The sequence below is a fragment of the Etheostoma cragini genome, chromosome 18 (assembly GCF_013103735.1).
Source record: "Etheostoma cragini isolate CJK2018 chromosome 18, CSU_Ecrag_1.0, whole genome shotgun sequence".
NCBI classification, from domain to species: Eukaryota; Metazoa; Chordata; class Actinopteri; order Perciformes; family Percidae; genus Etheostoma; species Etheostoma cragini.
The window spans coordinates 20,486,722-20,498,694 of record NC_048424.1 but is presented as its reverse complement, the minus strand read 5'-3'; the positions used below and the strand labels follow the sequence as shown (position 1 = coordinate 20,498,694).

At 41.1% G+C, this 11,973-nt stretch overlaps 1 protein-coding gene across 2 annotated transcripts in view; it reads right to left on the bottom strand.

The window, feature by feature from the left end:
• Nucleotides 1-1,701: 1,701 nt before the first annotated feature.
• Nucleotides 1,702-11,973, bottom strand: part of clic5b (chloride intracellular channel 5b) — a 12,997-nt gene continuing 2,725 nt past the window's right edge. The window contains exons 1-6 of one of the 2 annotated variants that reach the window (XM_034899518.1): nucleotides 8,238-8,609; nucleotides 3,710-3,819; nucleotides 3,496-3,621; nucleotides 2,755-2,861; nucleotides 2,338-2,519; nucleotides 1,702-1,885 (exon numbers count right to left, since the gene is read on the bottom strand). In XM_034899518.1, the coding sequence (XP_034755409.1) occupies nucleotides 1,721-1,885; nucleotides 2,338-2,519; nucleotides 2,755-2,861; nucleotides 3,496-3,621; nucleotides 3,710-3,819; nucleotides 8,238-8,288 (741 nt within the window). In that variant the 5' untranslated portion in view covers nucleotides 8,289-8,609 and the 3' untranslated portion in view covers nucleotides 1,702-1,720. Of the gene's footprint in view, nucleotides 1,886-2,337; nucleotides 2,520-2,754; nucleotides 2,862-3,495; nucleotides 3,622-3,709; nucleotides 3,820-8,237; nucleotides 8,610-11,973 lie in introns of those variants that run through there. The other variant, XM_034899517.1, reaches the window with a different exon arrangement.

Sequence of the window (11,973 nt, the reverse complement as noted above, 5' to 3'; positions counted from 1 at the left end):
CCCCCCCCCCCCCCCCCCCCCCCTTCTTGACAACCTCAAAAGTATCAATGTTGATTGATCACCTAGGTGGAAAAGATAGGGAAAAAAAGGCAAAAGCAGATCTGTGAAAATATTATTTTATTTGTGGAGCTTTGCAATGAGCAAGGCTCTCAGTCATCAGGCTCCAATTTCATATCGCGTTTGTCCAAACCACACAAGAGCCTTATGGTTCTTCAAGGAAGTATCGCTATAGTCCTGACACCAAGCCAAAGACGATAAGCCCCAAGACAAATTTCCATCCCTCCTCTGTGTGGACAATGAAACTTTTTGAACTTGAACTTTAGCCTGTGGATGTTGATCGGCTCCTCAGAGTGGATGAAATGTCTCTCTGATGAAGGGCTGGAGGGCAGAGCTCCTGACCATCATGGACCTGGCCTGGAAGACGCTTTTCATCGCAGGCACTAATGGCTCTACCTAATCAGGCTTGATTGGGGCTGCTATATAAATACTCTCTCCATTCATAATATCATGTGTAACTTAAGACAAAATCAATACCTAGACTGAACACGTACTCAGCTCTGGCTGCTTTACATTTTCTTTCAGAATGAGTCCATCAGTGACGTTGGCATGGATTTTTCATACTTCCAAAATAAAGGCACATAGTTGAGGATATCTCATATCTTAAAAAGAAGCTCTTAAATATTACAATTTCAAACAGATTCATGCATGCAAATATATCAGAAGCTTTGTTCTAAGCTGTCAATGCCCTCGTCAGCAAGTCTTGTTCTTTCAATCTAACATTATGGAGCTTATACACTTATTAAAACAGTCGTTATTCAAATCAATATTTTAGAAGCAGGAGTGAATTTCAATATATGTGTAAGCTCAAGGAAACAAAACGACTACAGCGACAGTAATGCCAATCAAAATGGAACGGCGGATCGCAGAACAGTCATGTTCAGCAAATCAATTAGCGCCAAATTATCAATCAGAAATGAATCAAGGTGTCTCCCCAGGAGCAAAAGCTTGATAATAAACACTGGAGTCAGACTAGACTTCTGTGGGTTTAGGAATAAATAAAGGGAACGACCCTAACATCAGCAGCTAGTAAAATGTTTGGCCGTACGGACCGGTGGACTGTGTATGAAAGAGAGCTTTGTGTTATGAGAAATAAATACAGACGGGACACAATCATGTTTGAGCGAGTGTCTTATGTCAGAAGTTTCACAGCACAGCAGCAACATTTGAATGTGATTTAAAGCCCCGTAAATTAAGTTGAATGTGCTTGATTTATCCTCTGCTCCCCATTTCTGTAATTAGAAAAACCATATAAAGCTGTAAAGCAAAGGCCTATGAGCCTCCCTATAACTTCTGTGACATCGGACCTGTGTACTGTGTCAGACAAAAACTCTTTTTGGTTCCAGAAAATGCCACTGAAGGAAAAGGACAAGTCACATGTATGTTGAAAAGTACGGAAGAGGATTAGGGCCACTGGTGAAAAAATAATTTCAGTTCTGACTTTAATCTAAAGTCAGAATTCTGAGAATAAAGTCAGAATTTAGATCAAAGTTAGAATTCTGAGAATAAAGTCAGAATTTAGATTAAAGTCAGAATTCGGAGAATAAAGTCAGAACTCAAATACATTTTTTACCACTGGCCCTAAATCTCTTCCGTAGAAAAGATATATATATCGTTTTGTGTTACTAGTTTATTTTTGTCTGAGTTTGGGTTGGTTGGCGAGTTACTTGGCCAATCTCCTCGCCACGTCTTTGTAGGCGGTCTCGATCTCGGAGTCAGCAGCACAGGTGTTGGTGAATTCATCCCGTGTGTAGGCGTTCTTCAGATAGCGCCACACCCCCGACATGTCTGAGGGGATGTCGTAGTTGCGGTACTTCTTAGCAACGACCTGATAGAGAAGGCAAAGTTGGAACTTCAATGTGAACTGCAGACAAACTGGATTTATTTAGACATTTGAAATCCACTTGTTGGCAGCCAAATAGCTGTACCAGCCGTTTATGTGCAGTGCATTTTTAACAACCCCCGAGGTGTTTCCTTTTTTTTGGAGTGAAAGTTGACATATTGCAGTCTGTGATTATCCATCAACATCCATTCCTTTAATTTTAGTCTAAATAATTCCTAATTTTTGCTTTATAAAATTGAATAAGACCCCCCAAAATGAATGAAAGTAGAGATTTGTACTTGGCAAAGAGCGTTGTGTGGAATCAACCATGTTAGTGTGGGTCGTTAAAAAGAACATTGATATAGGAAAACAGGTCAATTTGACTCGAGGACAACATGAGGGTTGAATGAACCAATTAACATGAATGAATATTTCCCCCGGGTACACTCACTCTTTACCTTGACTATGTGCAGTTTGGGCAGCAGGTTGCAGTCTGCGAGAGTGAGCTCGTTTCCATCAAGGAAGCACCGGTTGGAGCCCTTCTCCTCCTCCATGCTGTCGGCATCAATCTCCTCTGGCAAGGCACTGTTCAGGTAGTCATCCAGCTTCTTCAGGGCCTTGGTCAAACCTTTCTCTAGAACTGAACACACAGAAACACACAGAAAGCATGGGTACAAGACTGTTCCAGGGTCAGTAAAAGTGTGTGGTGGTAACCTCACTAGGTGGCAGCACAGCAGAATACACTGTATGAGTCAAAGCAGGCCTAAAATGCTGGACTCTGCTACTGCCTAGTGGAGGAATATAATAATGCCAGTGATATATTGTGTTGTGTGTGAGTGTGTGTGAGTGTAAATGACATAAAAAGAGCAGCCCACCGGCGTTGGCCTCTGGTTTGGTGTTCTTGATGTAGGCTGAGAACTTGGCGAAGATGTCATTTCCAGCTGTATTCGAGTCTCTCTGCGTGGCGGCCAGTTTGGGATACCTGAGCAGGGGGGGGGGGGGGGGGGGGGGGGGGGGGGGGGGGGGGGGGGGGTTGTAGCAGACTCAGTCAGAGACCCGGGCAGACCAAACCATCTGGATAGCATTAGCACCTGGACTGGAGCTCAGCTCAGACTCGAAAGCATGTTACACACTCGCACCGAGTTGGCCGCACGCCCCCTAAGCTCTCTCACACTAAGGTCCATTTATAATGCAAAAAACTTTACAGGCAATAAAAGAGAGATTTAGTTGATCTGACGTTTTTCTCTGCAACCGCTCACACACTGTACTGATTTGCTTTTCTTCTAGGTGTTAATAACAATAACAAAAATCAATAAACCTGTCTTGATTTCTCTACAATTACACCAATACTGTGGCACATGTAGTTCTTGTTTGTGTGCCTGGGATGCATATATACTCATTCACAAAAGTTTTACAACAGCCATAAACAACAAAGCGTTAAACCCGTATCACATCAGTCTTCATTAAATGCAGCACGTATTCACTTTTTATTGGACTGAAATGTTTCCTGCCCTTTCAACAGTGTCACTGCAGTGGAATAAATCAAGCCAAAAGCAGCATGAGTGTAGTCAGCGATACTGTAAACTACGTGTTGTTAAACCTTCCAGTTGAATTACTTTGGAGGACAGAGCGTTTCCTCCAGGAACTCCTCGATCTTGTTGATATCGGTCTTGACTTCTCCGTTGAAAGTCAAGAAAGGAGGGTGTGTCCCCGGAGCCAGGTTGTGCAGATCCGCTGGCTTTCTGCACAGGACAAGGAGAAAGCAGTGTGTCATAAAGGAGTGCATATGCTTTGGTGAGTTGGAATCTTGCCCTGCTGTGTACCACTAACCTTTTGAGGTCGACGGTGGTGACGTTAAACACGACTCCTTTGAGCCAGAGGACCATGAAGAGGCGCTGAGAGAAGGGACAGTTGCCGATGCTTTCTCCATCGTTGCCTGCCTGCACACAAACAAGAGGACAGAATCAGGGACATGAAATATGACAATGTGCAAATATAGACCTTTCTTTTGATGTTGCCTTTCTTTAAATGACTGCTCATTTCTTTAAATTTCTTATGCTGCACTGTAACTTTTATTCTTGTGTTTTATGTGTCTATTTTTTTTTTAACTCTCTATTCATGTGTTTTACCGTTTTTTAATGCTTATGATTTTTAACTGTTTGTACCTGTGTTTTATCTGTTTTACTGATTTTGTGTAAAGCACTTTGAATTGCCCTGTTGCTGAAATGTGCTATACAAATAAAGCTGCCTTAAATATAGCCATAGACTTAAAGTTACCATCTCCATGATCTCCGTTCCATTCTCTTTGGCGGCCCCTATGCCAATAAGCAATAGATAGGGACTTTACAAAGATGCATTTAAAGGAAATCTCCAAGATTGTTATGTTATGTCATAATAAGATCCTGTCAGCTCATTGGCTGCCGGCCGGGTGGCCTATCCGCGTCACAGGGCCCAAAGCGGAAGCGAGATAGTGGGACTGGGATTCAGTCTGAGGTCATGTGACAGCGGAAACAGGCTGGATACGAGGATCCGAGTTCATGTTAAGTCATGTCCATGTATGTATGACAACAGATCACAGATCTGCACCCCAGAAGCTAGAAGGATTCAGCTCCAGCAAACCTTTTTATGAGGAGGAACATCCCCTTACGACTTGCTACTAACAATGAAATACGTATTGGATTTAGTTATCTTTGACTTTGATTTGACCAGAAAGGTTGTACAGAGGAGCGTCATGAGTTGTAGAAATGTAAACACTACGCAAACACACATCCCTGATACAAATTTATGGGACATAAGGACAGAGTCGAACCAAAAGTACACTCTGGGCATCAGTATTATTCTATTTGTAGGGAATGGTGAAGATTTGGGCATATAACAAAGCAGTATACTCTCACTGTCAGATACCAAAAAGAAAAATGTTGGCATTACTCCAAGTGGTTTTAAAATGAGCTCATCAATGGCTCCAGAGGTTTAATTCCCATAAATAACCACATCCTTTGTAAGTTTTTCTCTCCGCAGCGACACTACTGATATAACCCCTTAGTGACTTTGCACGTTGATATCATGTGTGTGGATACACGGAAGAGCATCAGCAGTGACACCTGATCCACTGGCCCGTCTGAATTATACATTCCAGCAGCTGGTTCACTGGCCGACGGGGCACAGGGTGCAGGGTCAGACCTGCAGGCCTGCAGTCCCAGTGAGGTTCACAACACAGGGCACAATAAGTGCAATGACCTCCCCGGTCAACAGGGATTTAGCAGTGGAGTTTCCTTCCTTTATTATATTAAGATTTGGAAATTAAACTAATTAAAGATGACTTTAATTACGTGCAATTCTGTTATAACTATCTCAAGATGGCAAATATCCCAAATAAATGATTCACTTAGAAGCAGTCACTTCACAAATGAAAAGATACTGCACTCAGCAAAGTGGAAAACGCCAGAAAACAGCTGTCGCTCTAAAAGTAGCTGAGCCGACTGTATGGACGTCAGCAATTGATGCTCGGTGCTGTCATGCCGCCTGAGTGCATGTGACGCTTATGTCTGTGCATTGTTGTGGCTAGGCTCAGCGGCACGGCAGTAACACAATACACAACCGCTGATAATAGCCAATCAAGATCTAGAACGTGGAGGACAAAAGCTGTCACACACACAACTGTAGGCACAAGGAGTGTGAGGGCATGGAGCCGCTGAAAGATCTGATGATGAGAGGGCTCGGCCGGAGGCAATGGTACTTCATATGATCCTGAACATACATACTGTATGCATGTATGCATGTATACTCTACTATAACTGGGTTTTGGAGTTCTTGGTTTGTCTTACCACACATTTAGCATTCCCAGGGCAATGCAAACCAAACAATTCCTCCTGTTTTTATGTTTTTAAGTTTTTCCATAATGAAGTAACTTGGAACTTTCACATCTAAATGCACGTTTTTTCCCAGTATAACATCAGATGATCAGGCTCAGAGTAATGTTTTGAATTGAATTATATGTTACCCTTTTATTTCCCGTTTTCTTTTCTAAAACCCTTTATGAAATCTATCAAAATGCTTTTCTCATAAAAATGAACATAATTGTACAATTTGCCCAATAAGTACCGTGCTTTAAAAATATCTAAGGCAAGCATAACAACTTATTGGCCACTAAATGTAGAATACACATCTACAACAATAACAAAGGACACCCCAAAGCTCTTTACACGCATTACTTTCCTCACTACAGTTTGTACAAAAGCTCAAAACATAGGCCTGCTTGACTTGAATTGGTTTACTTGTTACTAGCAATATAAATTAACTTTTAGAACTAATTGAAGTTACTCTGTTGAAACCAATGGACGACCAGAGATGCCAAAAGTACTTACGTCCCATACTCGTAGAACTACAGATAATTGTGTTTAAAAATACTCTGGTAAAAGTAGAAGTAGTGATTTAACTTCTTTACTCAAGTTAAAGTAATAAACTACAGGAGAGAGGGGAGGGGCGAGAGAGCACAAGACTACGGGAAAGGGAAGAAGTTGAGTTAGTAACATGCATACTCACTTCACGTACTTAAGTAGAAGTACAGATACTTGTGTGAAAAAATACTCCAGTAGAAGTAGAAGTACTGATTTAACTTATCAAAGCAGCAAAGTAGCCTACAGAATTGGACAATTACATAAAGTATAAAAGTAAAAGTAGCCTTGTGAATGACAAAACTACCTGGACCAGACAGATGTTACTAGAGAGCACGCTGAGAAACTACAGTGGACATGGAGATAAGACTCTTTATTCTTTATATGCCATTGGCTATATTTCAAATGGCTTTCTGCCAATAGGCCTAAAACATATAGATTATTTACTGTGACAGAGACTGGGACTCCAGGTTAATAAGATTCTGACCCAGGAGCAAGATATGAATTCAAGTGTGATTTTGTGAGAAGTCTGTGTACATTCCCATCCACTTACATTCAATTTGGTATAGATGATGCAAAAATAAATACCTAACTCCAGTCAAGTTATTATAAACTTAGTAATGACTAGATTAGGACTGGATTTAAAGCTGATTCTGGTTTCCAACTTGGCCCCAGGTGTGTCTGTTAAAACACAGACGGAGACAACTTCTCTCTTTTGACGCTTTATTAAATCAAGCATCATTATGAACAAGGGCGTGGGAAAAAGTCGCCAAAAAAATACTAAAGTAAAACTATCTGAAAAATCTACTTGAGTCCAGTAACAAAGTATTTGTACTCTGTTACTTCCCATCTCTGTGGACGACTACAACCTAAAGTGATAGCACATTGTGGACGTTGGCAAAGTATATTACACGCATGTGTGAATTTTCCATGTTTAGAAACCTAACCTGTTTCTAACCATTCAACACATTTGAACGTTTGTTGGCTGTGTTTCTGTACGTCAGTTGTCGACAACGCATCACCAGTTCCACTTTCCCACCTCCGATTCCAAGGAAGGGACGTGAATGATGACGTTTCCACTGGGAAAAATGCCGATGAGCGCACATTAGGCTATATGAGACATGCTCTAATGGTCAAAAACTTTCACTCTTTTGCTTTAAAATAAAAATACATGTCAAACCATACATGTCTGGCTCTTGAAGTGATTCTCATTTTCCAGCATGGCCCTTAGTGAAGTTGAGTTTAAGGCCCCTGGCTTTGAAACTAAGACAAAACACAAATGATCTAGCTATAGCATTTAGCATTTAGCATTGCATTCTGAAAACTAGAATTTTCTGCACTGGGACAACAGAGGAGCGTTGTGAATGGGTTAGAAGGGCATTACAAGCCCAGTGTCAGTGAACCTTCAGTTACCCAGCTGAGCGGTTTCCTAGGAGGTGGATTGGCTGAAAGCTGACTGCACACCAACTAATTGGGTCAGTGCATCCAGGCAGCACATCAGCAATGACCTGCCTCAGGTACATTCATCTGCCTCTAACATTTCCCACAAGGCCTCAAGTGCATCTAACTTAACATCGAAGTACAAAACAACACAGCTGTGTTTACTGCTGGTGGCACTTCCAAAATGGCACTTTTGTTGTTGCTCTGTTTCAGGTGATAATCTGGAACATGCATTGATCCGTGATTACCTACACAAACATATTGACAGGAACACTTGAATATAACAGTGTGGAGTAAAGCTACCACAGCAACAAGTGGCTTCAGTATCACTGTCGCATCCAAATCCTGGGTCAACAGAGAACGGTGTGCCAGTGCCACGGTAACTCTACCTCTACTATTGAGTTACACAAGCTTTCCACAACACATTGGTGCAACACTGAAAATCCTGCTCATATACTGTCTCCATCTTCCATCAAAACATAACTTTGGAAAATGATGTAACAGTAGTTCTGGCTTTGCCTTACCTTGACAAAAAGCTCGATATCAGGGTCTCTGTCTTGACTGTTAGTGGACATGATGCCTGGTTCTGGCTGTCACTTTGATTCTTTTCTCTTTTTGAACTGCAGTCCTTATCATTGGAGGTCTACATCCTCCAGAAATAGGTGAAGAAACCCCAGATTATCCTCTCACAGCTGACAGTGATCCCTCACACCTTAAGACGCAGTTTTTTGGTTTCCCTGATTCCAGATCTCCACCACCTTTTTTGGTTTTTCTCCCTTGTTTGTGTCCTGTCCAGGTGGCAGGTGGAGCCTTGCGCTCTGATTTAGACGCAGATGGAGAGCAGAGCTAGCTCTCACTGACTGACACAAAGTGGAAAACAGGTGTCAGTCTAGAACCAGGGGGGTGGAGTCCCATCCCTCTCTCCCCACAGCTGCAACCAAACTCCCCTCTAACACACACTACTACCATCACCTCCTCTCTTATCTGTCTCGTCTCTCCTAACCTGGTCTCCTCACTCTCTTCTTTTTCTCTTGGCTTCATGGGGTCAGAGTAACTTTTAACTTACTTTTCAAGGCCCAACACATCAAGTCAAAAATATAATCGCTCTTGAGTTAATGTAAAAATAGTGTGCTTAAAAAAAGGCATGTTATCTGTGTCACTTTCTGTCAGTTTTTGAGTGAGCGAGCAGCAGCATTCATATTTAATGCGTGTTCACATGTTTGACTCTGGCAGAATGAGGCAGGTTATATTTGATCACCAGCCGGGGAGAGGATTCTTCTGTGAATTATTAATGCTCGGTTTTGGTTTTGAGGCAGGAATTGGCGTTCATTTACGGAAAAAGGCCGATTTAGGGGAACAAAAATACAAGCAGGTCTGTCTGACTGACACAATCTTTATCACATATTGAAGAAATTGAGTGGTGCTCACTAGTAGCTTAATTTGCACTGGGAAGGAATTCTAAGAGACATAACAAACATCATGTGTAATCAGATGAAAGCAGTGAAAGGAGAGAAGCTAGAGCTAATTTTTAAAACTGTTTCTATTTATAGGGCAGCCCCCTCTCCTGGCTGACATACCAACACGCAGCTCAAACCAATTACTGGGTCACAGTGTTCATTATCAGTGTTTGCGAGGGGGGAATGTTCTTTTTAAATGTGTTATTTTAGGTTTCATTTGTAATCAAAGTAACACACTCAATAGGCCTCACAGCACCCACATGAGGAAAACAATTCATGATAATGAGCTGAGGCAAAAGTTTTCAGATTTAAAGTTATTCAAAGTCTTCAAGCTGCCAGATTTAGCATCAATAAATGGAGAAAAAACTCATTCCAAATGGGAAATTTGGAAATCATATGTTTGCAAATGTTTTAAAAAAAAAAACTGAAATTTCACAACCCAGGTTTAAATTACTTTATTTATACTTGTATACATGTAATATTTAAATGCATTTGATTGGACGTGATTTGGAAAGGCAGACACCTTTCCATATCACGTAATCATGATAATCCAATCAGATTCCTTTAAATGTTAAAGGGAAGATTAAAAAAGAGAAAGTGGATCTGTGAATTCTCACAAAATCCCATCTGAATTCATTTCTTGCTGCTCAGTCAGAATCTTATTAACCTGGAGAATCAGTCTCTATCACACTCATAATCATATATGATTACATGATAATCATAAACATCCATTTAAAATGTAGGAAATGGCATATAAAGAGCCTTTTTTCCATGTCCAATGCTCAGCTTGCACTCTATTAAAGTGTTTAGTCCAGGTAGCTTTGTATAAAAAATGGTTGTCATTCACAAGGCTACTTTTACTTTTATACTTTAAGAGAATGTCCAATTCTGTAGGCTACTTTGCTACTTTGATAAGTTAAATCAGTATTTCTACTTCTACCGGAGCATTTTTTAACATTAAGTATCTGTACTTTTACTTAAGTACGGGAAGCGAGTATGCATGTTACTAACTCAACTTCTTCCCTTTCCCGTAGTCTTGTACTCTCTCGCCCCTCTCCTCTCTCCTCCTATCCCTTCTTGCAGGTATTTCTGTCTCTGGAATTGTGGAGTCTCGATCTGTGGTTGGAGTCACCTGCTGACTCCATGTTCCTGCTTGACACCCTCTGCTACAATTCTCCATTTCTCTCTCTCTGTCTTTCTCTCTTTTTCTCTCTGTCTCGTTTCTGTCTCTGGCTGTCTTTCTTTCTCTCTCTGTCTCTGTCTCTGTCTCTCTCTCTCTCACCCCCAAACGATTGAGGCAGATGACCGCCCACCCTGAGCCATGGTTCTGCTCCAGTTTTCTGTCTCTTAAAAGGACTTTTTTTCAATATTGAGCAAACGGCTTTGAGGAGGGGAGCAGAGGAGAGAGAGAGAGAGAGAGAGAGAGAGAGAGAGAGAGAGAGAGAGAGAGAGAGAGAGAGAGAGAGAGAGAGAGAGAGAGAGTGAGAGAGAGAGAGAGAGGAGCGTACATTCTTAAAAATCACATGCTGAACGTTACATATTAAAAAAACATCCCACTATGTTGATTTGAGTGGGAATCTCCACTCTACTCTCTATAACAGTGGGAATCTTCACTCTATTTTCTATTTCTTTGGGTTTAACATTATTGGTTTCACTGGACAGCTTTGTTAATCTTCTCATCTAACTCTCTGCAAAACCGCAAATAAACACATCCCCAGAAAGGTCTAATTATCCCTTTTTTAAGGATATCTAAATCACTGATTATCATAAATAGAAGAGTTCAGAAGAAAGTCTTGTGTGTGTGTCCCTTGAGACAAAAGGAAGCTCAAATTCCTGACTTGTCCGGTTAATCATTCACCCGAATATCAAACAGTAACAGACATTTTGTATCTTTCCGGAGCCAAGGTGGAGAGGAGTGTTTGAACTCTCCGTTGTGTTGACACACTTGCCAAATGTGACAACCCAACATTTCCTCTTGTCAACATAAGCATCGTCCTAATGACTCATCAGTGGCAACAAACTCTATTAATATGATTTCATGTGGCCTTAAAGGACGTGCCAGTGATCTTGCACAGTTAGTGCATGAATATAGTTTGTTAACATTCAGTATAAGAATATAAAAAATTAGAAAACACATATTAGTGGCAGCCTATTCTGCCGTGGCCTGCTTTATCACAGACAGGCAATGTCTGTACTCCACTTCCTGCTTTTATAGTGCAGCTTGGTCGGGTTTATGGCGACGGTTGAAGATTAAACTGTTGGGAAATCTACCGCGGGTTGGAAAGGATAGGGGGCGGGTGGTATATGGAGAAGGGACCAAGTATGTTGTCTCTTTCATTGTGAACTATGCTCCACATTTATAAAAGTTGTGTTATAACAACATTAAGATCCCAAATCCGACCAATGCTGTTTCTCATTAAGACAATGGGTAAAACTCAGCTGCAAGGACAGAGCTAGATGTGTAGTAGGGGTGGGGGGGGAATCACCAGACACCTCCCGATACGATATCATCACAATGCTTATGCCACGATACAATATTATTGCAATTATAATCATATTGCAATTCATAACCTTTTTTCCAACTTCTAATTTTTCCCAATATCAAATGACGTCCCCAAAAGGAAACGTTGCCAACATCTGTTTCATCTAAAAAGAAACATTTCACTTTCTGTTCATCTCACTTCAATTGTATTAATGCAATATTGGATTGTCAAGCAGACTAACTAACACATACAGTGGGTACGGAAAGTATTCAGACCCCTTTAAATTTTTCACTCTTTGTTTCATTGCAGCCATTTTCCAA